This window comes from Mchenga conophoros, linkage group LG19 (assembly GCF_057382185.1).
Source record: "Mchenga conophoros isolate Kocher_MC1m ecotype Shallow Benthic linkage group LG19, M_conophoros_male_GT1.1, whole genome shotgun sequence".
Taxonomy (NCBI): domain Eukaryota; kingdom Metazoa; phylum Chordata; class Actinopteri; order Cichliformes; family Cichlidae; genus Mchenga; species Mchenga conophoros.
Window position 1 is genome coordinate 14,994,020 of NC_140544.1, and position 27,157 is coordinate 15,021,176.

The following is a 27,157-nucleotide window of genomic DNA, read 5'->3' on the forward strand; positions in this document are numbered from 1 at the left end:
CATGCTGGCCTTATATCTTATCTCAGCTGTTTCATTTAGCATTGAGTCTTCAAAAGGCAGCAGCTCAGAGGCAATGTTCACTTGCCAGCACAACGGGAGTTATTTCCACCCCACTATGGACATTTACTACTTATAGCCTCCAGTTAAAAGTCAGATAATCATGGCTATTTTTCAGGTCTCTAGGTTCCTGTGGTCACTGGGTGCAGTTTTAGTGATTTTACCCCACTTAAATATCGGATTATTGTCTGACTACAAGATCTGCGGAGACTCTGAGTGTCAAAGTAAGTCCAAAATCTACTGATAGCTCCTTAAATTAATGACGATAATGATGGTCACCTCACAACTGTGTTCTATTGCTGTGGTGTGTGTAGGCCTCCTAAGCAGAGTGCAGGCTATAAGGGACCACCGTGGTAAGGACTGTCGTTTCCTGAGCTTCAGGCAAGGAGACACAATCTTTGTTTACCACAAATTGACTGGAAAGAGGAATGACCTGTGGGCAGGCAGTGTATGTGTCATATTTCGATCTTTTTTTCCCTTTCTGTACTTCCCTAAATCTTCATTCATGTCAGGTTCTCACTTAGAGACAGGCAGAAGGAAAACCTAAGCCTCTGACCCCTGCACTGTAGTACTGTGAGGTTTGGGGCAGTGTGCTGCCAGGGTGTTTCCCTATGAAAGGGCAACCTCAAATTAATCAGTACAAACTTGTGTGATGACCTTTATCCTTTGATTGGTGGTATTGGTCTTTTCCAGAATAACAGTGCCCCCATTCTCTGTGCAAAGGAAGAATGAATTATTTGATTATTATAAAAGATTATGTTTGCAGTCATCACCAATGCCTAAACAACAAATGACAGAGAATATTTTTAAAGAATGATCTATTATGACAAATGTTTAGATTTCTGGGTTTCTTCAAGGTAGAAAGAAGAAAAATGCTGACAGCTCCTTTGTTTCCTTTTTTATTTCAGATTGACAAAGAGTTTGGATATTTTCCAAAGGATGCAGTGCAAGAAGAAGAGGTTCATACTACTGTGGAGAAAGTAGTGGAAACACAGGTAATTTCATCATTCATATGTAAACAAACTTTAAGTATTAAAAAGTATTGTCAGTATTATTATTATTTCAAATTTTTCTTCCTAGTTTCCTTTCTTAAGAATTAAATTTTTGCCCTTTTTCTGCAGAAATCTGATTTCTTCTGCATGAATGAGTTTGGCTCCACTTATCTGGATATGGATGATGATGATGATTATATTGATCAGAAAATCCAAATCCCGGAGCCAGAAACCACACAAAAAATTACCCAAAGCACTGATGACACGAACGCTGAAAGCCACTTAACAACCTCAGACTCCCCAGTTTCTGCACAGGAAGAAGAAGAACAAGAAGAAGAGAATCAGAATAAAAATGTTGGTGGTTCCGGAGCTGGGTTTCAAGAGGAGACACATGAGATTCCTGTGGTTCCTAATCAACAAGGTGGGTCTCCCTCCTCTTCCTGGCTTGGTTCTTCAGTGACAGGATGGTTAGGTCTGGGTAAAGAGGACCAACCGGACAGTGTGGCTGAAGGGGAGATAGAAGATAAGAGGGAAGACACTCAGTCTGAAACGCTCACATCCTCTGTGACAGGATGGCTAGGCTTCGGAGGAAATGGAAAACCTGACAATGGCAAAGAAAGTGTGAAAGTTAAAGAAGAAACTGCTGAATCGTTAACTTCAACCATGACTGGGTGGCTCAGCTTTGGAGGTGGAAGCAAAAGTGAGACAGAAGAGGAACAAGAAGCAGATGAAGACAAAGAACCCACAGAGAAATTCAGGAGCAGGAGGATGTCCTTGGACCTTGAAGGCAGCCAGTTGCAGGAAGAGGAGAAGAAAGAGATGGGGACTTTAGGTTGGCTGGGGAATGGGCTGTCAAGCACACTGGGGTTTGGTTTGACCAGTCAGGAGTCAGGACAAGAGAAGGAGGAGAAGGTGCAGGCTAATTCTTGGTTAAACATGGAGATTGAAGGTATTCTAGGTTTCAGGAAAGATAAAGTTGGAGATAATGAAAACAAAGAAAGTGAATCTAAGGAGGCAGAAATAATCACAACTTTAGAGCAACCAACAGGATCACAGAATGTGGATCACAGTGAATCAGAGGAGGAAATTATTAAGACAAGCAATAATTCAAAGGAGGTGGAAGAACTGTCAGAAGACCAAAATACCCCGTCTACAGAACCACTTAATGGTCAGAGTGTTGATAGCAACACAGATATTTCAGACAGTGGGATAAACAGCGATTTCGATGAAGAGGCTGAACCCACAGTTGATAACAAAGATATTTCTCCTGAAAGGAAGTTTGAAGAAGAATCTCAGGCTTTAGTAGAATCACCCCCCAGTAAAGATGACGATGACAATATAGAAAAAAGCAAAATAAATGAGGAGAGATCTGAAGAAAGGGAAGGTGAAGACGCTGTGATTCACAAACCAATTGGAAATGAACATATGGATAATAGCAGGGAGTCAGGAGAGGAAGAAAGAAAAACTCCAAGTGCTATCAGTCAGGATTCAACACCACCATCTGAAACACCATCTGAAAGCATTTTGGGCCCTGATCACGTTTCAGTGGATTTAAAGTCAACGTCTATGCTGGTCAAGGAAGATGAAAAAGACCAGATGGAGAACAAGAAATCAGAAAGTGTGGAGGAGGAAGGGGCAGAAATCACAAATCAAACTGATAACACAGAAGAACCCACAGAAATGTCTCTTAAAATCACCAGGGGTGACGATAATAAAGGAGAAGTCAGTAATGAGGATACAGATTTACCTGAAACTCAGACTGAGGAGCTGAACGGTGATGTAGAAGACAGTAGCACAGAGAGCCAGCCTCACTTACCGTCATCTATGGAGAAAAACGATCCAGTTCCAGCTGAGAATGAAAGTTTTACTCCTTGTAGTGCTGAAACAAATAATGACAATTCAGATACAGTAGCTCTTTTTGATAATAACACAGAAGCAGAGACAGTTCATGGGGAGTTAGAGCAGGAGGGAGAAACTCTGAGCTCACAGGAATTTGATTCACAGCATAACCCTGGTAGAAGCACTCAAACTATCCCAAAGGATAGAGGAACAAGTGCACCAACCACAGATCAGACCTCCGTGTCTCCAGTGATGGAGCATGTTAACAATGAAAGCGACAGTGATGCAGGCAAACTAAAGGAAATTGTTGAAGACAACATAAATGAGTCCCAGCAGGTTAAAACAGAGATAGAAGCATCAGGCACTAAAGAAGATGATTTAAATGAAAATGACTTCAAGTCAGCGATCAGTTCTGAATTAGAGGCTGAAAAAGAGGAGGAGTCAAAGGATGGGGGGAATCAAGGGGTGATGAAGGTGGAGGATAACGAGGAATTGGAGGATTTAAAGGAGATAAAAGAGCAAAAGGGAGATGAGAAAGAGAGTAATGAGGCAGAAGTGGAGAGTATGCAGGGAGAGGTGGAAGACCTAAAGGAAGCTAACAAACAGTTGAATGCAGAGGAGGAAAAACACCCCAAGGTGGAGGAGTTAGTGGAAGAAGAGGAACTGGTGGGTCTAGAGGGAAAAGAGAAGAAAGAAGGTGAAGGGAAAAAGGTGAAAGAGCAGAAGGAAGATGAGGAAGAAAAGGAGTCTAATGAGGCAGAAGTGGAGAGTATGCAGGGGGAGATGGGAGAGCTAAAGGAGGATAGAAAACAGCTGCAGAAAGAAGAGTTACCAGAGAAGGAAAAAGAGGCCAAGGTGGAGATGTTACAGAGGGAAGAAGAACTGGAGGGTGTACAGGAAAAAGAGAAGAAAGATGAAGAAGGAAAAACAGTGCAGTCTTCTTATTATGAGGCAAAGATCCCGAGCACCACGAACACACAGAATGGCTCAGGATCATCTTTCACTGAAATAGTCGCACAGGTTGAAAGCCACCAAGATGTGGAAGGAAGAAATGGGGAGGATGGAGAGAAAAAACAAGCCAAGGCAGAGGAGCTAAAGTTTGAAGAGACTGACCGAGCAGAGGTTGAAGAAGTGCATCAAGAGGAGAATGAGGTGGATGACAGCTTTAAATGTTCAAATGAGCTTTGCCCTCAAGTGCATGAAGAAAAAGCTGGAAGTGGTTTAGAAGAAGGAGGTGAAGGAGCAATACAGACAGAGAAGCTAAAGGATCAAGCAAACACACCAGGAGAGAGGCAGATGATAGACTCGGATGAAGAAACAGCAAATAACACTTCAGAGGAGGCAGAAAGCACTCATGCATTAGGCCAGGGAGATAAAACGGAGTCTGGAGACACTGAAAGTAGCAGCAAAGCAACACAACAGTTAAACTCCGATCAACAGACGCACACAGAGAAGGCTGCTGTTGTAGTGGAGGATAAAGACACTGATATAAAAATGAGGGAAAATGATAGTAATGGTAGTGAATCCTGGCATGAGGGAGGAAGGGAGCCTTCAGCCCCACATAGTGACCCTGCTAAAAGTCAGTCTGTGACATCTGAGCAAACTGCCCCAAGTTTGACTGATGATGTGTCTCCACATCCACCCACTGATCAGAGTGGGGAGACAGAGACAGAGAGTAAAACCAGTGGAGCTTTTGGTCTTTTAAAAAACCCCTTTGGTGTTTTCAGCCAGAAATCTACCACCGAATCTGACGGGTCCGCCGAACCAGCCCAGAGCTTCAGTACTAGTCCAGGTGAGGCGTTGCACTCGCAAGACTCGTTAACTCCTGAACAAGAACCAGATTCCACCACTCACCACCTTGAAGTTGTGCACAAAGACTCTCCCACTATCACAGAGCAGCCACAGCTTCATCCTTCCTCTGCTGAGATGACAAGAACTCTCTCCAAACATTACAAAAACCTGCTCACTCACATGGGTGCAGATGAGACAGCTATTTCGCTAGAGCTTTTTGGGCGACACAAGCTTCAGTTTTTGGATTACATTTTGTCCAATTCAGACACCATGTTGTACAAACCTGATGAGGAGGATGAATCTATATTGTCAGATGTAGAGAGACTTCTGTATCATCACAAGGAGACGCTGATTGCTCCTAGCGTGACACTCACTGATGCACTGCAGGAGGACAAAGAAAAGACCCGAATGCTTATGGCGCTTCAAAAACTGGAAACACTGTTGGGAAGAGTGAGACAGACTTTCAACACAAGACAGACCAACGACCGTAATCATCAAGGTAGTTTTTCTCAACATTGCCTCCTACTGGCTTCCTCATGGCCAGCACTAATGAGATTTAATTCAGTCTTTCAAATTCAGGCATGGTTTTGAATTGCATCTGTACATGTGTTTCCCTGTCAAATGCAGCCGAGGCCAGCTGTGTTGGCGTCTCTTGTTCAAATCATAGAAAAAATAAGAAAGCGAACACTGAGGAAGAGTCGAAGACGACACAAGATCCATCCATCCAGAGAGATGACTGGATGATAATGAAAGAAGGCAATAACCAAGTGGGTGGTGGTGTAGGAAAAGATGAGATAAGAGGAAAAAAACAGGGCAGAAGTGTTGAAGAAGCATCCCTTCCTCATGTTCAGCCAGGATCACCAGAGATGCTGAAAGGTATGGATAACCCAGGTATCCATTAATCAAGAAGAGTTTAAAATATTATTAAAAATCTTAAGCAAAAGCTACTCGACCTACCTCGTCATCGTCCTCACTTCACATAACCCCAAAAACCGGATGGCCAAAACAATTTTTTTTTCATTTTTTACAGTAATGTGTCACATTAAAAGATAAATATTTTTTGAGCATCATAAAAGAGATGTATGTTAAACAGCAGTATGTGTGTTACTTTAACTGCAGGAGTTATGAAGCAAATTCTGGACTTCGTTTATCAGATGGCTGAAGACTCCTACGCCCACACTTGTGCAGTGAGGGAGCTCCTCATATGGCTTACTGTGCAGGTACGCTGTGCCAGTTTCTGAGGATTTATAATCTGCAGAAACAGAAACCAATTTTTTGTCATTTGATTTCCAAATATACCTTTTTGCTTTAATCTACAGAGATTAGTGTTGTGTATGTTGAGAGGGATTCTTCAGTTCATGCCAGAGATTAATCCACAATGGCGATGAAGGGGGGCTGAGGTCAAAGCAGGGTGCAGGGTGCATGCTGCCTAGCCAGAATTTTTTTTTCTGATCTAATTTTAACATACTTTGTCCAATAGCTTTTGATTTGTGGCTAATTGTGGCCTTGATCATGTTGTACAGGGAAAAGCAAAATGTATCATAGCATGGGCTGCTATGATACATTCTATGAAGGTGAGATCTTATCTTCATTCTATGAATGTTTTGTGAGTTACAAGTCCTAAAACTTTACAGCCACTCAAAGTGTCACAATCTAATTCAAAATCTTGTTTTGTTTAGTATGCTGTTTTCTTGTAATGAAATTTAAGAGCTTAAATATAATAGGTTTATCAGTTTCTATAGCAAAAAACATTAGTGCTTTGCACATTTCATGTGTTTTCTGATCATTCGCTGGGGCAACTTTCAAGCCTCAAAATAGGTTATAGCATAACCTACATTTTGATACCAGGATCATCTTCTAGCCATGATTCCTGATATGTCAAAATAATTCTCTAATATAGTCATTTCACTTGACCCGCCTCTGTGTTTGCATGCCTGTATTAAAGGTGTTAAAGTTATAGTACAAAAAAATATATATGGGAGGCACTAAAAATCACCCTCTGCTCTGTCAGTGTGGCATTTTGTGGTGCCTGGTTCTTTAAGATATTACTCTGGTGACATGCTGAGCTGACTCTCCCTCTGGCATTTAGCTTTGCTTACGTCTCAGCCTGTCAAGCTGGCTAGGTTCCTTAAACATTACTCACATTTGGGTCTGTGACACTCTGGACTCACACACCTGTGAAGACAAACTGTCTCTCATGTTTTGAAAGGTGAAAGTGGTTTCAGATGGAGGCCAGACTGGTGAGTATAAGAAATACTGGATGGCTGTCAGACTGTTTTAATTCACATGAAAAAAAAAAAATAGTAATTGTTTGAGAAATGTCATATATCTCGTATGAACAGCTTTCCTAGTTATTTCATTAATTCAGTAAAATAGAGCATTTTTATTTTGTTCTGTTAATGCTTTACCACTCCATACTTTCCTACGTGGGTCTTAATTGTTTCTCTTTCTTTTTCATATGGGAAGTCTTTACCTTCACCTGTCTCCTAATTTGTCATTGGCCTAAGGCCGAGCACGCGACACGTTGACAAATACCCGTTCGATGCAAATGTGTTACTTTTTCTTTGAATGAAAATTATCAAAATAATGATAATACAGGTGTCATTTTGGTAACACCTGTTTCTCCTGGTGTCACTTTGAAAACGCTCCGATATGCCAGTGTGGCATCTTACAATTGGTGACGTTGCGACTGAACCATTTTCACCAGCGGGGGTGTGAAATCATCCGGGTGAACTTGTGAGGACACGAAACAGCGTGCACGTGATGCATTATACTATACATGCTGTGTTTATATTATTTTATATTTTCAGATTTTATTTGATGTTTGGAGTGTTTACAATGGTTGTACAGCTGTACAGTAGTTTTCGTACTACTCCCTACGACGTCCAGCAGGACGTGGTATAGTCCTAAGCGTCAGTGTTGTGGATAGGATGTGAAACCGCCGCTGACCCGCTTCACAGCTCTAGTTTCTTAACGGTGTAAATATAAAAATTTTTAAGTTTAAATATACGTCAGATGAAATAATTTGGACATGGCAGAGAATCCGGCGAGTGACCAGTCGGGCATCAAAGCGGCCGACTTCCAGGAGACGGCAGAGGCTTACTACAGTATCGCCGTGGAGAAAGTGAAGGATGTACGTTATGTGTCAGGTTTCGTTAGCAATTCCCAATTAGCCGAGATAATGTAACGGGCTTCCATGTAACAGTCATGTTTTTGTATTTTTCGGTACTAGCTACAGCTCTTGGTGTTGTCCATCTCATTCCGAAGTAAGAGTATGACCTGTTGTCAGGATTATTCTTCGTGTTTTCAAAGATGTTTAATTGCTCAAACAGTTAGCTGGTAATAGTTAGCTGGCTAGTTGTCAGTAACAGCGCTGTCTTGTCAGGTGTTAGGATTTAAGTTAAAAATGACAGATATTTTTCCACATTTGTCTGTAGTAGAATGATATAACTATTAACACTGCGCCCTGTTTAATGTGGTCAAAAACTGGGTAACCGTACATAAACCCATCTTCTAAAGACCAGCTGTTTGGTAGTATTTTGTTTAGCAGTTTGACAGATTGCTTTCAGGAAGCCCAAATCCTGGTCCTAAAAACAAAGAACCTTATTAGAAAATATTGACCTTTCTCTGTCAGTCCGGTGCATCATAAATGTTTAATATATTTGTATATTCAAATTTATTGGATATGCATCAGTGAATGTACCGTCAGATGATAAACAAATGCATGGTCACACTTTAACACCATTGCATCTATACAAAAACATATATCTTTGTATATATGCAGTATTTGCCACTCAGATTTTTCTCTGGAGTGCTGTCCTGGTATATTTGTGATTTATTTTAATTTTTTCATCAGTCTGGGGCCTTGTTGTGATCAGTTTACCATTGGTGAATCTTAATGCTCTTATTCTCAAAATTTAGTCACTGCTCATCATTTATCACTGGACCTTCCTTCCTGTGGTACCCTGTCAGCGGGCTGGTTTCGTCATTGTTGTGGGACTTTCACCTTTGTTTGACACACTCATACTCCACCATCTTGAAATGCAGCTGGTAATAGTACTACTAATTTTGCGCCGCTGAGAGCTGGAGAGGTTAATCTAACCAGGAGTTTGAGTCTGTGCCCTCCATCCCCGCTTTCCTTTTAGTCTCCTTTTAGTTCTTCTCTTCAGGATCTGGAGAGGAGGTGTGGCATATTTCTAATCAGCAACATTAGCAACACCTCAGCCCATTGTGCCGGTGCTCTACAAAAGCCATTAGAGCTCAGTTGCTGGTGTGGCTCTTCTTGCTGAGATGCCTCTTCTTGGTTTGATTCCTTCCTCCAAAAAACACTGCACACACAATTTCTTTACTCTTACACTCACTTGACCGTGCTACTTATTAACAAACATGGTTAGTTTAAGTTCTTTATTTGCTTCTTTAATCAAAAAAACTGTCTTTTAAATGGCATCTCTTTTTGTCAAGGTGTGTGACCACGGAAAGTTCTACTGAGAGAAAGTTGATACTTGCTGCATTATTATTTGGCACATAGTATATAGTACAATGTATTAATATATTTAAGAAGGCATGGGTCTGTCTCCACACTGGTTTGGGCAGATGGGCTGCATTTTGCCCATGTTCAAGAGGCAGTCATATTTCCTCAATGACAGAAAAGCTAATGTCCTTGAGCATCAGTAGAACATCAGGTTTTTATTCCCGGACTCACATATCCTATTTAAAAACACACACAGGTTCTAACAGGAACTGGTCATTATTTTCTCTTTTCTCAGGTGGTGTCGTCTCTGCCCGATGACTTGAGACCTGGGCCAGACCTGTATGGTGTACCATGGGAACCTATCATTGTCTCTGGCCTGTTGGGCCTGATGACACTTCTGTTGTTCACCTGTAGATGTTACAGCTCTGTGAGTGCACAGCCATGCATATTCACTTCAATATCATAAATATTTTTTGCCACCTAAGATGGTTTGATAAGTATGGCTTCTATTTGAACTGTCGGACCTGTCACTAAGCACAGTTCTTTGTTTTGTTTTTCCTTTCATTTCTTTTATTTCCTCACAGATAAAAAGCAGAATTTATCGACGTAAGTTCTCACTTCCTCTTCCTGAGTGTCATTTTATGGACACGTTTAACATTATCACTGACAGTTTTTCTTCTCTTTGACCTGTGAATGTTAACAAATAAACCACTTTTTTTTTTTTTTTTTTTAAATGACACAAAATAAATCTGAAATTTTTTTGGCTGTTTTTCAGGTAGAGAGCAGGGGATGGCAGAACAGGTTGCACAGCTACTGGATGAGAAATCCAAAGTCCTTGAGAGTCTGAGTCAGTGTCAACAAGAGGTTAGTAGTTATGCCAGTTCTGTCTAGACACAGATCTGGTCTCACACAATAATTTGAGGTCAGAGATTTTTTTGTTATATATATATATCCTTCTATAGATTTCAGATAATTTGGATTACAAGCTTTCTAAGGTGATATCTACAAAGCAGAGAGGTTTACTTACTGAGCATTTGTAGGTGATCAGAAATCTAATGAAATTCTTGATGATATCATGCATGATGTACTGAGAAATTTATTCATCTACAGTATGACAACCTTGAGAGTTCACAGAGGGACAGCGGTGTCTTGGCTCAGACTCAGAAGACAGAACAACTGGAGGTAAGGCAGAGAAAAGTATGGAAACCATTCTTGGTGTAAAGAAAACCTACTTGAATGCTCCTTAATGAATATGGCTCACACAGTGTTCATGTCTGGTACACTGCTACGCTCCCACGAGCCTCATCTGTGTGAACAGAGACACATGTCCTATTGTTTATTCAGTTGAACAAGCTTGTATTTTTTTTATTTGCTTTCAAAGTCCCTAAAAAGAGAATTTTTTTTAACAGCCATATGTTCACACTTGTTGGAATAATTTTTGAGTGAGTGGTAATGTATAGTGAGGTTTACCATATTACAAAAAGAATAATAACAACATTATTATATTATTATTATTATTATTATTATTGATGTACACAATGAAGTACAGCCACTGCCATGTAATTTTTGACACAGACTTGCAGAACTAGTCAAAATGTAGAATATTTGCACTGCTTCACCTCAGATCTATAGTGACATTATTTGTCATGTCTTTACAACCCTTACTCATGTTACAGTGTCCCAGTTTTGCAGCTACTTGAAGTAGTTTTCTGATCTTGTTTTCTTAGGTCAAAGCCAGACAGTTGGAGCACTCCAAACAAGAGTTGGAGAGGGATCTGGAACAGCTAAAGGATCAACTGGACCAGCAAAGGGAGCACAGGACAGAACAAGAAAGGAGGGTAGGTGCACACACTAACAGAAGTACTGTGGAAGCCTAGTTGGCAATCCTGAGTGAGAAGCTGTAGAATTCATACTGAATGAAAGTTGTTTTGGTTTCTCTATCCAGATAGCAGTCCTCGAGGAGAGCATGAAATCCCTTGAAGATGAAACTAAAGACTTTCAGTCACAGGAAGAGCAGGTGCAGTATTCCAAAACTGTCACATTTGCACTTTCGCCTGTCTGTTCTCTTTCCTCTGTTGGTGCTTCTTTTCCACCTCTTCTCTGTTCCACTAGGTTTTATAATATTTCTGTCTGTCCTTCTCTAGGCGCAGACCACTTTGAAAGTGTACAGCATGAACAGTGACAGACTACAGAGGAACTTGGAAACAGCTGGAGAAGAGAATGTAGTGCTAAAGGAGAGCAATGCTCATGTACGATGGACACACACACACACACACACACACACACACACACACACACACACAAAAAACTTCGTATGGCAGTAAACTAAATAGTGTTTCCAAAATGGGTGCACAAGATTGTTGGCTTACCTTTTTTTTTTTTTTTTCTTTTTTTTTTTCTTCTTCTCTCCTTCCCCCAACTCTTTTCTCCACAGTTGAGGCAGCAGGTGGAGGGATGGGCAGAGAGAGTGAGTGAATTGGAGGCAGAGATGAAAAGGTGTGAGGTTGCTTACAGCGGGATGATGCAGGATGTGGCCACCAAGGATGAACGTATAATGGTATGATTTATTCTAAGGTTAAGTTCTGTGAAGCAGCCCATAAAAATGATAAATTTTAAATTTGGCCAGTTTTCCTTTGAGGTCATCTTTTTGGAAATGCCTGAGTAGCTACCAGCTCAACTTTTATTTTTATGTTGTTCAGTCCATTTAGTCCTTTTCAGGTCTGCCTCTGTGTGAAAACAGACACCCTTTAACTCTCTTTATATTTCGGGAAGGTAGACAAAATTGCAAGTAGGGTGCTGAGTTTAGATTTTGTTTGTGTGGCCAAAAAATAAAGAACACTGGCACAAATCACAGTTCACAAAATTTCCACTGAACATTCTTAGGACAAAGGTAAATTGCCTCTATTGAGGTAATGGTGGATGATTAATCTGATTGTGATCTCAGTTTTAATTTAGGTTTCAGATTACTCCTTAGCATTTTTTTTTCTCTTTTTTTTTGTCTGGTGTTATAAAATCAAGACTGTTTCTTTCGTTTACACTGTAGCACTTACAGACCTCCTTAAAAGTTCCACCTCACTTGCTGACTGTAAAAAGATTCTTCAGTTCATAAGATCTATGTAGAAGTATTATCAGTTATTACTTTTTTTTTTCCCCCAGATTGCTCTGGGTGTCCAACTGTTTGCTTTCAGTAGTCGTGACTGGTCACCGTCAGCTTTGGCTTTGTATCGTTATCTCCACGGCTGGTTAACTGTTTCCCTAGGTGCCAAAGCCTGGTTCTATCTTTGCCCCCGTTTTCTGGTCAATGCTTGACTCACTATCAGATAAATGTGTGATTTTGTGAAATGAATGAGTAACTGTGCCAGTTGTGTTCAAGGGTTTTAATTTTGTCTTTTGGGGGGCAATAGTCAAGTTGCAGTGAGCATGCTCCTCGTTGTACTTCTAATCTGTCTTCAGGCTTGGAAACTATAGACTGTTTAACCAAAAAGTGCTGCGTTGTAATTGACGAGCCAACTCTCAGCACCAACAACAATTCTCTGCATAGAAGTCGGGTCAGTTTGAAACAGAAGCCGTTTGCTCTGCTCATTTTTCCCACGTCTTTCTTTCTGTTTGCTTTTCTTCACAAGAGAGCAAACAGAGAAAAAAAGAGGATCAGCGCACACCATGTTAGTGGCCATAATAGGACTTCCAGGGAGTGAACTGAAAACAGCAGCCATGCTACAAGCTGCCTGGATGTCTATGAAAACACGATCTTAAGGGCAAAAACAGACATTTTTAAATTTCTGATTTTATGTTTTGTTTTGTTTTTTGCTTTTAACTATATTAAATCAGGTCTCAACTACTGTCATGTCTCCAGAAAATGGCAGAATGACAGAAAATATATTAAAATGATTCAGTGAGAATATAATTAACTGTCAGAAAAAAATCTGTTTGCTTCTAGTCCTTAACAGATCGGCTGCTGAGGTTGAAAGGCTGGGATTCAGAGCTGGAGGAAGAGGAAGGAGGAGAAAAGGAGACAGCCAATGGTACGCCAGAAAAAGGAGAGAAGAATGGAAGAGGGGACATAACGGACACCCAGGCCCATCTGCAGAAAGTCCAGAAACTTGTTTATGCTGCTAAGGTAGATGGAAACAACCAAGAACATAGTGTTTAGCATTCAAGTTGATAATGTGCTGGCACGCAAGAATTATAATTATTTATTTATTTATTCATTTTTTAATGTAATCTCTGTAGAGTTTCCCCTTTAACATGTCTTTATTTTTGTATAGCTGAATGCAGACCTCAAATCCCTAGATGAGGATAAGGACAGAGTATTTGCCAAACTGAACGATGAAATCAAAGCAAAAGAAGACCTGCAATGTAAGTAAACTACAGAACATCTATGTCAATGTACTTATTAACCTTTTCCATATTAATGATATGTATGAACCATGTCTTGACATATCCCTGGTAGCGTGCATGTCATGTCTTTTGTTTTTGATTTTTTTGTCCCCCCCCCCTCAAGTAAGCATAGAAGATATGGAGAAAGAGAAACTAACTTTGCAGTCGGACGCCGAGAACTACTCGGATCAGGTAACTGACCTCACCTGTGTCTGACTGTATTTGTTCTATACATGGTCCATATCTGTTTTCCTTTGGATTAAACCTTTTACCTTGTGTTTAGGTCCAACGATTACAACAGAAACTCCAGATTATGACAGAAATGTACCAGGAGAATGAGCTCAAACTACACAGGTATATGCATATGCAGTAAACGGTTTTATATGAACAAATCTATCTGTAACAATCAGATGATGTTAAAACTGTATCATTAAATATTTGTAGACTTCTGACGGTGGAGGAGAAAGAGCGTGTGCAGAAAGAGGAGAAGTTAAACAAAGCAGACAAAAATATTGCGCTGGCGATGGAGGAACTTAACAACTACAGGTAGCTGAAACACAGTCTGTAGCAGCTTGAAAGCATTTGTTAGTTTTTCGTCCTTACAAACTGTCTCATTTCTGCTTTGCTTCAGGCAACGAGCTGAAGAAATGGAGGAAGAGCTGGAGAAAACCAAACAGTCTTACCAGACTCAGATATCAGCACATGAAAAGAAAGCTCATAATAACTGGGTTAGTAAAACTCGACAAAGATTTGTCAAGTTTCTTTCTGAATTGTTACACTTATGTTATAAAGTGAAAGAAACTGTGGTTATACAACTAATTGCCCCTGAAATTCTTGTCTTGTTATGTTTTTGGCATTTCCAGGTGGCAGCCCGAGCAGCAGAACGAGAACTGTCAGACTTTAGAAGAGACAACGCTCTCCTCAGACAGAAGTAAGCATGATGTCAGCATTTTGAGTGAAATACTGAGATGATTCCCTCATCTCCATGTTTTTGCAGAGATCTATGATCCAGTATAGTCCTTTTATTGGCTTTATGTTTGTGCCTTTTTTTTTTTTTTTTTTTAAATAAAAAGTTGTGAACACACATTATAAATGAGCAGTTCTTAAGACTGAAATGTACTGCTACTTTTGTCATGTCAGCTTTTAAATACATTTTCTTTTTAAATATATTTCTTAACAATTGTATTAACATCTCAGGACCAAAAGTGCTTGCCATGTTTTAACTTTAGGTGTGATTGTTTGCAGACTGACGGATACACAGTTTAAACTGGACGCCCTCGACAAAGACCCGTTTGCCTTGAACAGTCTAGCAAGACCAATGCCTTTCCGTGGTACGTACACACACGCACATATAAATCATTAAAACATGACATGAATCATCAAACCTGAAAGGTCAGTCAGTGGAAAAAAAGCGTACTTTTCAATAGAATCCTGCAATGAATTTTCTTCTAATCTGGGGCTTAATCCACGTCCGGGACAACTCACAAAAATGTCTCTGAGGACTTAAAGCTGCAAAGGGTATTTTCAAACTGTTTGGATGAAGAACCTTCTTGGAAGAGGAAGTGAATTGTCTTCAAAAACTTAAAGAAGTCCAGTAGTCACCTTTTAATGCTCTTAAGCCTCCCTGAGCCTGGTTCAGCTGGAGGTTTTCTTCTGTTAAAAAGGTGTTTTTCTTTCCTACTGTCACCAAGTGTTTGCTCAAAAGGGGTCTTTGATTATTGGGGTTTTCTCTGTAGTGTTGTCGGGTCCTTACCTTATAATATAAAGTGTATTCAGGCGACTGTTGTTGTGATTTGGCACTACATAAATAAAATGGAATTTTATTTATTTACCGTAATTGTCGGGCTATAAGCCGCTACTTTTTGCACAAGCTTTGAACCCTGCGGCTTTTAGTCAGGTGCGGCTTTTCTATGGATTGTCCGTGATTTTTGTCATATCGTAAGACGATTTGTTTTGTTTGTTCCGCTGTTGTACGGCACTACGTTGCCTGGCGGAAGGATCGGGGTTCAAGAGTGGTATGTTAGTCACATGTCCGTCCGCCAGGCAACGTAGTGCCGTACGAAGTAGCACGAAAAACAAACTTCAAAGTAGCGCTACGCATTCAGCGGGAGTCGTGGATGACGAGCGGCGATAAACTTGCGAAAAGCAAGTTATGCCCAACTCCACCGGTGGATTCTGACAGCGTGGAAAAGTGCGAAAACATCCACGATCACCAATGGATTTTGAAGGGCTGGACTCCTGCATGATGGAGAGGAGGACACCGCCACGGCCCTTCTGAGGGTGTTCGACTCTGACACTGACAACGAGGATTTCTTTGGTTTTGAAAGTGACAACGAAGGAGAGAAGCGGAGAGTGGATGACAAAGCCATCCTGAACCTGTTCGTTTCCGACATTGGAGAAGAGGACTTTGGTGGTTTTAGAGCGCAGGAAGAAGAAAGATAGTGAATGACTGACTTTTCTTCTTGTTAAAGCCGTGTCGCTGCACCTGAGCCTAAAAGGTAGTCCGAATCTATTTTTCTGGTGTGCTGTAGGCTACTGTTATGTACTACATGTGCAAATATGTACCCATAACTTGTTTTTCAAAATATTAATAAAAGTGGTGTGTCTCCAAACAGCCATCTCTTTCCTGACAATTCGCTTTGTGCATATTCTCTTACATATGATAAGTCAACATTGAAACACCTGCGGCTTTTAGTCAGGTGCGGCTAATGTATGTACAAAACAGGATTTTCCCCTGATTTTAGCTTGTGCGGCTAATATTCAGGTGCGCTTTGTAGTCCGGGAAATACGGTATTTATAAATGAAACAGTTTCGGAATGTGAATCCTAAGAAGTGGCCACCCTGCAAAAATCTCTCTGAAAGTACTATAATTAGAGTGACAGATTAAAATCTCTAGATGTAAATCACTGACTGAAGAAGGTGGTTGGAAAGTTCTAAAAAAGCTGCTTCTTGCCTAAATTGCGGTCGTAAGACTCTGCAGGGCTGCAGATTTTCTTCCATTTGCACTCACCAAACATTCCTGTATTTCCAGCTGAAAGGTCACCGTATGTTCCTTCTCCTCTGGGTCGACCTTCATCGGAAACCAGACCATTTCTCTCACCTCCTACGTTAATGGATGGACCACCTGCTCGACTGTCTCCTAGAGGTAAATGCATTTAAAGGTGCAGCTAGCTGCAGCAAACACATACACGAAGCATGGCCAGATCCTTAGAATGACACACAAACACTACAAATATAAATATACTTGTAATAATTTTATTCTTACATAATTGGGAGAGTACATTTTCTCATTCATACTCATAAATGGTGTAGAAACATGCAGCATGTTGGGGATGACCAGCTGACTATAGCATGACAAACTGCTGAAGCATTTTGTTGCATGGTCTGTGCATGCTAACAGCAATCTTGAATGCACAAAAGACAACAGAATATAATGTGATGAAATCTGGACTTACTGTCATCACCGTCTCTGGGCGTTTGTTCTGCTTGTTCTCTTTCTTCTTCTGTGCCCTTCTCTCTGTCTGTCACTCTTTTTTTTTTTTTTTTTTTTTTTCCCCCCCATCTTCTTCCAACAATCCTTTCCTGCACAGTGTCTCGTGGTCCAGGGGAGCCCCCAGGAGGCCAGAGGGAGATGGAGCGCAGTGGAGGTCCTCATTCAGACAGCGGCTCAATCTCTCCTACCTGGGAGAGAGATCGCAGAGGACCCCCACCAGGACCTTTACCAGGACCACCTGGGCCTTTAGGACCTCCAGGTGTGTGTTCATATGTGAGAGAGAAAAAAACTGGAGAGAACCAGACTGTTACAAGTGCCCACACAGCCAACATCTCACAGATTATCAAGACAATGTTTAGCAAACAGAAACGAAGGGCCAAAGTTTCAAAAAATGAGGTCAGTGTAAGTATGAGTAATCCCTGTGAGACCTTAAAATAGCCACATGGAAGCCCCCTGTGCACCTTTTCAAACCTTTTTTTCAACCCCTTTTTTTTCCCCAGCATCTCCATTAGGTGATAGTAAACTAAGTTGTCACTGCATGGATGACATTCCCCTGCAATGGTTCCAGCACTTGCGTATGAAAAGAATGAATGAGTACATGAATACACAAATATGAATAGAAGTTAGTTGATATTCAACATAGTTGTCATGCATATTATTACTGTGTGCATGTGCATCTTGCATTTTAAATATAATATAAGTATAGTGTGTGTGTGTGTGGGGGGGCGGGGGGGCTAAAGCATGTTGATGTTGCATGTTCATTGTCTTGAAAGCATTTTGAGTTTTTTTTTTTTTACTCTGGATGCTAAAATTGTCCCTGTGATGAAAGTATTTGTACAACGTATTACTACATTTCTATTTCCAGCTCTTATGTGGTAAACCTCAGACACTCACTCTCTCCTCTGTTTTCTGAATGTCACCACAGATTTAAGCTTTGTGTAGCAAATATCTTCTTACTATCCATCGCTCTCTTCTTCAGGCTATATGTTTCCAGAACCAGGAGCTCCCATGTACAGAAGACCTCTACCTCCTCCAGGAGCTCTGGGCCTTTTGCCTCCTCCTGACTCTCTCCCTCCTGGCGTCCTTCCCCCCGGTGTCCTCCCACCTGGTGTTCTCCCTCCCGGCGCCCTCCCTCCTGGCGTCCTCCCTCCCGGTCCACTCCCTCCTCGTGCCCTTCCTCCTGGTCCACTCCCTCCTCTCCCTCCTGGCTCCCACCATCCTCGGAATGTTCCTCCAGGACCCTCTTACCCTGCAGACATGCCAGGTGAGTTTCTGCTCTCTCTCTTTTTTGACTCTAAATGGGTAAACTTGGACATGTAAACAAAAAAAATCCTCCTTAGCATGTGCTGAAATGCACACGTGACCCTCATATTTCTGTTAATTCACTAAATGTTTTATCAATGCAGATTCCTACAGAGAAAACAGCTTTGGACCTGGTGAACAGGACCATAGAGAGGTAAGTATATGCGTCTGTGTGTGAATACTGAGTGCTTATTTGTGGCTCAGCCTCTCTAATCTTTTTCTGTCTTCCAACAGTCCGGTCCTGAACGCAGGACTCCCCCTGAAGCAGATCCAAGGATGGGTCCACCAATGGGTCCCATGGATGGTCCCTTTCCTCGCAGAGCCCCTTATGGACCCCCACCTCCTGATTTCTTCTCTCCCAGGGGACCTGGGGGACTTCCCATCAGGCCTAGTAGGAACTTTCATCCGTCTTTGCACCTTTAACCATCTCCAGATGTCATTATTGTAAACTTGACCTTTCCATTTTTTCCCCCTTCAGTGTGGGTTCCTCAACCTCCAGGAGTGATGGCCCCTCCTCGATACCATCCTAGTGGAGCTCCCCTTCCTGTTGGTCCTCATCCTCACATGCCCTCCTATGCTCCCAATATGCGACCCCCTTCTCCCGACGGCCACCCACCTTCTTCCATGGGCCCTCCCCCACCTCATCAATCCCTCCCTCCCGCACCACAAAGCCAGTCTCCAGAGAACGCAACCTCACCTGAAGACGCCATTTGAGCCTGACTGAGTTTCTACATCAGCTGTGAGACGAAGAACTTCTGGTTAATGTTTAACGTGGACAGTGTAGGGCAGATTGCTGGTTACCCTTTTTCCATAAACATCTATTTATTCACCAGAAGGATGTGTTTATTGAATAGTGTTTGCAGGGGAGAACATCCTCCTTCATTGGCCTGTTTTCTTGCTGCTTGTTGTCTAATGACATTATTTCTTACGTCTTTTGTTATTCCCTCACCTGTTTCTCTCACCATTTACATTCTCTATGAGGAAGCTGATGTTAAAGTAAACTCGGCCTGGACTGCGTGTGTCACATGACCCAAAAACAGCTGCCTGTCGTCTAGTCAGCGTCAGAGGTTTTTGATGGGAATACTTCACTGAGATGAAGGAGAGATTTGAATGATCGTAGCATGTCTGTCATGGCAAAAACACAACTAGCCCTGAAATAGTTTTTGTCTGTCATCATCAGTATAATTTTAAAAAATGTAGCTGGTTAGCATCTTGTCGTTTGATTTTATGACACTTCAGTCTGAACACGTCAAGCCTGGTTTTGCCTGCGACTGAGCTGAGTTGATCTTGAACTCAAATGAGACTGCTTTTGGTGAAATGTATCAGAGTTGCATAATTGAATTTCACTGACTTCCCTGTGGGAAGTGGGATATTTTTCTTCTTATTTCACAGTGAGAGAAGCAGTTGAACAGTGCTTTTGATCATGTTACAGTGACTTTAATATGGCCTAGACTTTGAAAAAGGTGGCTTATAATAGCTGCTCATGTTTCCCTGAATAAACAGTCACAGGAGTAAGTTTAATAGACTGACTGGAACAGAGGATACCTTCATGTGAATTTTGTAAAAAGTGATTATTGCTAGATTAATAAAGACTTGAATTGTCAGTGTCATCATATTTACTAATGTAAGTTGTTATGCATACAGCTGTAAAGTCATCAGGAGAAACAAAACATTATTAAAAAATAGTTACATTTTAAATTTTTAAATTGTTTTGAATTTGACACTTCTGAAATTGCAAAATATGCTTTGATTTATTTTAACCATGACTGTATACAACAGTTTCTCAACTTCTGGTGATTTATCACATGATACATTTCCAGAATATTTTAAAGATGCTCAGAAAAATCTGAAAATAAAGGTTTACTTCTCCAGCTTCAGTCATAATTATGCAAATTTCTCCCTGTAAATATACAGCTTAATAGAAAGTTTCTGTCAACATTAAACATGTAAAACTTGAGAAAAAGATCTGCTAGCTCATTACCCAGACTGTCCTATAACTAAAGTTTTAATAGGGGGTTAGAACTTTTGTCATTTAATTGTGTATCTCTTAGTATGAATGAAGTCTTTATCAACTGTAAAACTTAAAATGCATTTAAATGCCTGCTAGTCCTCCGCCGTGGAACTTTGAATCAACATGTTTTGATGCTGTAACTTAATCTGATGGAACTTCTTTTGCTTTTAGGAGCTAGTGTAGCCTATTTAATATATTGCTATACAGTATTTGTGTGTACAAATTATTATATTACAGGGGCATATTTATTTGGATTTACATTAGTCAGTCAGTTACATCAAGTAGATTTGAGACATGGAAAAGGAAAAAAAAAAAATTGCAGGGCCATCCTGCCACAACTTAAAAACAGTAGAAGGATATACAGTTACTAAATAGTAACTGTATATCCTCTAACCTGTTGTAATCATTAGGTAATGTAGGAGAATACTGCACGTTCTTCTGAAAGAGGAAATACATCTGCTCTATTATTTCATTAAGAGTACACAGTGTATACTTTGAGAGCTCGACAGGTTTTTCCCCATTTAGTTCCTGCATCCATTGCTGCTTCCTTTAAAGATGTGGAAGCACTCTGTGAGCTCCACTGCAGAAAGTTGCTAAATATTTCATTGGTATTAATGAAGCAATCAGTTGCAAAGATGCGAGGCTGAAATCGAGAGGAAGTAGCTCTGCCGACAGCGCTTTCACAAAGACGCCTAAAGGACATGTTTATAAAACAACTTTTAATTGTAAAATCATCAACATGATAAACAAGAAAAGGGCAAGTGAAAACCTATTGTCCAAACTTTTGGATATTACATCCCCAGAACCTATACATAAAAAACGATGCTATCAAATGGCAGTTTTGTTTCATCATCAACCGTGAGATGACTGATTAAAGGATTTTGTTGGCTTAACTCCCCCCACCACCACGTACAATTAACATTTCTGCAGGCTTTATAACAACGAAACAATGCCAACAAATTTGAACAACCATGCCAACCACTAAGTTACCTAACGGTGTTCATAAAGATGCCAGCATTTACACGTTCATGAGGAAAAATGTGAACTGTACTTTGAAGAGCATGAGAGAGAGAGAAAAGAGGTAGATGTGAGAGAAGAGGATGCAACACCTGCAGAATGACAACATTAGCACTTTAACTTTTCATGTGCTGTTTATACATTACATTTAGCCCTCACTTAAAATAGTCCACCTTCTGCTCTTTATATCCACTGGATTATGCTAAAATAACCAAACAGAATTTAATGAAACTTTCTGGTCAGTCTCAGCACAGATCTGGCTCACTTCCTTCAAAGTAAGATCTGGTATTGGTGGATAATTCTTTCAGCACATTACAGAGACCGCTGTTTTAGCATTCCATCACTACAAGCCAGAGGAATGTGCCTTGACTGTCCATAAACACTGTACTGTATGAACAAGGCAGACTGAAAAGAAAAATGCCTGTTTTTACTCTTACACTAATGACAAAAAGTCTTTGTAAGTCAGCTCACTGACAGGAATTCTGTGCATTACTCTTTTCCAAATAACCCCTTTTATTGGTTTCGTAAAATATCTCATGGATGGTCTTCAAAAAGTAAACTGTATTAAAGGCAAAAAAACAGACAAACAAAAAAACCCATATATTTTATGGCATCATTGATGAACTTGTATTCTCCCCCCACTTAGTCACTGGAAGCCTGAAATTTGAAAACCTACAGCAAAACACATGGTGAATCTGAAGTCAAACCAAGTCCTCGACCTTGTTGAGCACAGAACGACTGATTTCTTTACCAACCAATAATCGACACAGAGTTTGCAAGCTGTAAAAAGTCAGACTTGATGTGAATTTGATGCTCGGCTGAAATGTTTGCTTAAACAAATGACTCATTTTCATACTCCCGCCCATTTTACCAGCATAAGCTCACCAATTAACTCACTCAAGGCAACCACAATGTGGAGCGAGGACACCAACCTCACCGCATACGACCTTTGAGAAGCATTTAAATTTTTAATGAAGGCCATCTGTGCATCCGAAGTGAATGGATGTATTCAAAATCTAAACACTGACTGAAAAGCATTTTGAAGGAACAGGTTCAGTGATGCTTAAGCTGTAGCATCAATGGCTTTTACGCGCTGAGCCGTTTTCATAACATTTAACATGAGATGTTTGTTTTAATTGTTGTGGTTTTCTTAACAAACTACAAAAACCTGTGTCGGCTGAAACCGTCTACAGAGCCTGAGTGTGAAATAAAGCAGCAATACCCAAACATACGAGCGGTGATCAATAATGCTTCCGTTCCTGTTTATCTATTAAAGTCATGATGGTTGGCAGGAGAGGCAGCTTGACCAATCATCTCACAGACAGGTGGAATCACTGTCAGCTGAGAAGTGCAGAGGATTCTGTGAAGACTGAGAAATGTCCTGCTGTGTGCGTTTTTATGACTGCAGACCTGAATGCCACCATGTGTCATGTAGAGGTTTCCGTGTTGGAGGTCCTTGAGGTGTTTTTTCCTATGCGGCTGCTTGTGTGGGTGTCTCAGCAGTTTAGAATGGGCCTGCTTCTGTCAGGTCTGAATGGGAACGCAGAGCTCTCAGAGTCAGATCTCCCTCTGTGAGGCCCGAGCGTAGCCACGGCCTGGGTGAACACACACATGATTGTTAAATGTTGCCTAAACACACAATAAACCGCCACAAAGAGACAAAGATAAGAGGATTTTCACATTTCTGAATTTTGTGCCTCCTCATCCTTCTGCCTATGACTTGGAAATCAATCTCAGTACATATTAGATGTCTTAATTCCTAAAATGCTTCTGGAGGAGAGGGACGTACTTTGTAGACAGTTGTTGCTTCAATTTCTCAAGGTGAAAACTGATGAGGATTCCAGATGTGCCACATGTCACATTATGAAAAGATGGCTCACAAGCAAGAGCCTCAGGAGAGGAGGCAAGAAAAAGGAATCAGGAATACACAACCTGAGAAATAAGAAAGAGGGTGGAGTCCTGCACATTAACACATACCTTCCTGATCGCGGTCCAGTCCTCTAGGATGTCCAGATCTGGTAGCATGTAGACAATATATGGACGTAAGCAGAGTTAAGGACAGTGACTGACTGCCAGAGCAGGGATGAAATGTAATCAGACACATGGCTACAGCACAAGTAGTTAAGTTATTTAGGAGTAGAATCATTATGAGCAAGAGTAAAGACATTAGAAGGATATCAGACACCACCGACGGGCGTCTCCTCTTCTTATCTGGACTTAAAGCATCTCGCCTCTTCTTCCTTCCTGACAGCTCATCATTCCACAGCTCTGATAGAAAAATAAAAACAAAAACTCAAATGTTTTGTCTTTGCATTCATTGTAACGTGACTTCCCGTATATGGTGGGAGGGTACAAACGTAATCAAACAACGTGAATGACTGTGTTACCTGATGTAATATCAATGCTGTGCCTGTCCTCCTCTAGTCTTCGGATTTTCTCCTCCAGCTCATTCTGCACTGTATCAAACAGCAGCAGCTTCTCACTCTGCACACACAGAGTCAAAATAACACATAAAACACATAATCATACACACAGACTGGATCAATTCAGTTTTATTTATAAAGCGCCAAATCACAGCAGTAATCACCTCAAAGCCCTTTATAATATAAAGACCATATAATAATACAGAGAAAACAATTGCATTACCACATATCTAAATAAAAAAAAAATAGTTTGGTATATTAAACGGTGTGTCCAACCTCCCAGTGTTGACATGCTGCCTGGATCTCACAGTCGTATTTGTTCTTCACAGACTCCAAACACAACTCTCTGTAGATACCTGCCAAAGACGGAGAGAGACACACAATATCCAAATGAATAAAGAGATCAGTGTGTCAAAGAACTTGTGCTATTACTAATAACACCTTTATTTGAAAGGGCGTGTCAAAAAAAAAAAAGAAACTTGTTTTTGCACGTTCCGAGTAATGACACCATCTCTGTGCTATCTAACTTAACCTGGGCCAGCACTTTTCCCCAAGAGTCTGTTTAAGAGGTCCTAAAACACCACTTCAGTGCTGAGGCCAGATGCAAACAGCAAAATTCAAATTCACCACATCGTGTGGTTTCTCACAGTGGGGATTTTGCACTTGAGGATTGCTCCACATTTCCATACTGTGACTTAGATAGCATGCAAAAACTGGCTAATGTAAATCTTTACATAGTTAATAGTTGATATATAAAAAAAAATTCTGAATGGATGCAATGTATATTTAAATTAGGCTACATCTTGCCAGCAGTCTGATATGCACCAATGCACAGGTTATTGATTAAACACACCAACAGCAGTCTTCCTTATTAGAATGCTGCTTGTTACTAATTTGTTGCAGGATGGACTTGCATTATCCACTAGATGTATTTTGCCTATGTGTACTTTAGACAGTGTTTCCCACAGCCACTTACAGCCATACAGTCACTGACCATGTTTGATTAAATAAATACTTTGATTAAATACTACTCCTGGATTTTAAATTGAAAACAACACATTGGCTTACACACTTTTTCTGTAATTACAAAAAAAGGCACACAAAATGTGTTTCTGCAAACATTTCACTTTTAATTCATGTTACTAGGTTACATGTCAACTTTCTGCAAATGCAAAGCAGGCAACTCAACACCCTGCTGCACAAACTGCAACTCTACCAGAAGGCATTGCACAGCTGGCTACATAAACAACAAATGCAAGTGTGATGTGAAGGTGTCTATGCATTTAAGTTACCTGCCACCTTGGTGCGGACCTGCATGTTCTCCAGCAGTACTGCCAGAGGCTCCAGATATTCTGCCGCCCGGCCAGCCTCCACCTCTGCCAGCTTGCTGTTAACCTGACTGAGACGCTCACGATACAACCTGTACACAGACGCAGGAGTAAATATGGATGCAACTCACTGTTATATGACTTTCCTAAAACAATTCCCATTTGAAGCAAAGAGTCAGTCTTACTGGTCTTTGAGATCAGTGAATTGCTTCTCCAAGTTGCACATTTCATCCAGACACTCCATTCTTCTCCGCTCACAGTCCACCTCATCCATTTCTAGAACAGCATAAAACAAACACACCTTTGGTATGAAACGAGTCTTTGATGGAAGAAGGGAGCAACTCGGTGGCTATGTAAGAAAACTCTGCTGAGTAGGAATATAATGATATTCAGTTGAAGCTTTGACAACTTTGTAAAATCTGATTGATTCACTCAAGTATTCATTTTTAATGACAGCTGTACAGGAATGTTCTGCTCATTTCCTGCGACCAGTGTTTCTCACCTGAGCTGTCTCCATCCTCAGAGACAGAGGAAGTGTCAGAGTCCTCCTCCTCTGAGCTTGATGCCTCCTGCTCATGTTCCTCCGCCTCCATCTCCTCAGCTGTACTCTCCTTTTTCTCCCGGTCACGGTGCAATGGCATGGCGGCAACTCTGCGTCAGGTTACTGGTGTGGGACAGAAACATAGCCAGGTTGTTTTGCCAGTTGCACATACAATATTCAATTATTTGTTAGGCAGCAGAACTCCTATATTTTACTGATGGTAGTCACTCTCTTCTTCACCTCTTTTGTACACTGTTCATTGCTCTGGATGGTTGACCCCGGTATTTAAACTCATGTCCCCTCCCTACCTCTCCTCCTTGCTGTTTCACTGTTACACCTCCCTCACCATGATCACACACTTCTCTGCCACCTCTGACTTCCTCATGCAGTACCGCAGTTCCTTTCTTCACATCCTACCATATGTTTTCTCTAGATTATTTAAAACACTAAGGGAAATTACAAATCAGCATGCCACAACTAGTAGGTTGATTAAAACGTTAATAGTTCAGTTGCTGCTCTGATTGATGCGCTCATCCCGAATTAATTAAATATCACTAACAAATGTATTGCTAAAGAACATCAACTCTGTTTTTTCCTGCTAATAAAATTATATAACTTCTTAACTTAGAATTATTTCTGGGTTTTTAGTTTGATTACGTCCTTCATATATCCAGCGATCGTTGATCAACCAGGTGATTTTTTTGACTCACATTTACCTGTGTAATATTCAGCTTAACTAAAGAAGCTAATAATGTGGGATATTTGTTTATACTGTTCGTAGTGAACGACTTCTCATACACATTTTTCTTCAGTTAACTGTTTTTAATGGTGGAACTTGAAAAGTATCCTCAAGGTGTTTGAATATTATAGACAATAATCGTACACACTATTTTATTGCTTATGCTAGTTTATTCGCTAAGCTCTCCCTAGCTTAGCTTTGAAATTATTAAATTATTCAAAAAAAACAATACACGACAGCAGTATTAGCATTTCGTTAGCACGTTAGCAAGAGAATATAGTCAAGTAGCAAGAAAAACTATCACGACTTAATTACAAATATATACAAACAAGCAAGCTTTAACTGACTCACATCTTACAAGATAGGTGGTACTTTGCAGGATGTGTTGGGAAAAAATGTTTTCGGAGGGGGAAAAAAAGTAAAAACTTATCGTTATACCTCAGTTACGATTACACTCGTGTGCTCCAGCTAAGCTAAAAACAAATCTCTGCAGGACGCCTTTATTTGTTTTGGGAATTGTAGTTTTTTTCATCTAGAATAGTCTAATGAATAGAGGACCACTGTGGAAGCTTAAACTACATTACCCATGTTTCACCGCTCTAGCTTGAGGCGGAGAGTTCGAACAGAATCCTGCACGTTTAAAACATTAAAAGATTAAAATCCACGTATGTCCAAAGTATGTAAGATCTGTGTGATATTTATGACAAACGGGATAGAAATTTTGCTTATTACTGTGGCATTTTTGCGTTGAATTTATCTGCTATCTATTATTTTGT

General features: G+C 40.6%; 2 protein-coding genes across 5 annotated transcripts; one reads left to right on the forward strand and one right to left on the reverse strand.

Moving 5' to 3' along the window:
* The first annotated feature begins 55 nt into the window (after window positions 1–55).
* On the forward strand, window positions 56–19,937 carry mia2 (MIA SH3 domain ER export factor 2). The gene is made up of 28 exons (XM_085257731.1): window positions 56–281; window positions 372–505; window positions 966–1,052; window positions 1,179–5,178; window positions 5,307–5,555; window positions 5,799–5,899; window positions 9,446–9,577; window positions 9,735–9,756; window positions 9,926–10,014; window positions 10,261–10,332; window positions 10,878–10,988; window positions 11,096–11,167; window positions 11,295–11,399; window positions 11,585–11,707; window positions 13,088–13,267; window positions 13,416–13,506; window positions 13,652–13,719; window positions 13,811–13,881; window positions 13,972–14,073; window positions 14,159–14,255; window positions 14,391–14,458; window positions 14,773–14,858; window positions 16,559–16,672; window positions 17,118–17,279; window positions 18,000–18,284; window positions 18,427–18,476; window positions 18,557–18,713; window positions 18,801–19,937. The coding sequence occupies exons 1-28, from the start codon at window positions 161–163 to the stop codon at window positions 19,034–19,036; spliced, it is 7,185 nt and encodes a 2,394-aa protein (XP_085113857.1). The 5' UTR covers window positions 56–160; the 3' UTR covers window positions 19,037–19,937.
* Window positions 19,938–21,033: 1,096 nt separating this feature from the next.
* brms1la (BRMS1 like transcriptional repressor a) lies at window positions 21,034–26,892 on the reverse strand. 4 transcript variants are annotated; one of them, XM_085257733.1, is made up of 10 exons: window positions 26,733–26,892; window positions 25,604–25,765; window positions 25,287–25,377; window positions 25,066–25,193; window positions 24,050–24,129; window positions 23,738–23,834; window positions 23,529–23,618; window positions 23,328–23,392; window positions 23,140–23,240; window positions 21,034–22,945 (listed from the first exon to the last, which is right to left on the reverse strand). In XM_085257733.1, the coding sequence occupies exons 2-10, from the start codon at window positions 25,740–25,742 to the stop codon at window positions 22,855–22,857; spliced, it is 882 nt and encodes a 293-aa protein (XP_085113859.1). In that variant the 5' UTR covers window positions 25,743–25,765; window positions 26,733–26,892; the 3' UTR covers window positions 21,034–22,854. The 4 variants fall into 4 exon arrangements, with proteins under 4 accessions (XP_085113859.1, XP_085113862.1, XP_085113860.1 ...); XM_085257736.1 differs by having other exon boundaries at window positions 26,820–26,871; XM_085257734.1 differs by having other exon boundaries at window positions 26,740–26,871.
* Between the last annotated feature and the right edge of the window lie 265 nt (window positions 26,893–27,157).

What these genes read in the sequence shown, in the direction of transcription:
- brms1la (XM_085257733.1), bottom strand. Translation starts at nt 25,742, where the DNA reads ATGCCATTGCACCGTGACCGGGAGAAAAAGGAGAGTACAGCTGAGGAG. An exon ending in ACGCCCGTCGGTGGTGTCTG is followed by an intron (nt 23,393 to 23,528) that starts ATATCCTTCTAA and finishes AACTCTGCTTAC; the next exon opens with GTCCATATATTGTCTACATG. An exon ending in AAGCAACAACTGTCTACAAA is followed by an intron (nt 22,946 to 23,139) that starts GTACGTCCCTCT and finishes GTGTTCACCCAG; the next exon opens with GCCGTGGCTACGCTCGGGCC.
- mia2 (XM_085257731.1), top strand. Translation starts at nt 161, where the DNA reads ATGGCTATTTTTCAGGTCTCTAGGTTCCTGTGGTCACTGGGTGCAGTT. An exon ending in TGCTCGACTGTCTCCTAGAG is followed by an intron (nt 16,673 to 17,117) that starts GTAAATGCATTT and finishes TTTCCTGCACAG; the next exon opens with TGTCTCGTGGTCCAGGGGAG. An exon ending in GGGACTTCCCATCAGGCCTA is followed by an intron (nt 18,714 to 18,800) that starts GTAGGAACTTTC and finishes TTCCCCCTTCAG; the next exon opens with TGTGGGTTCCTCAACCTCCA.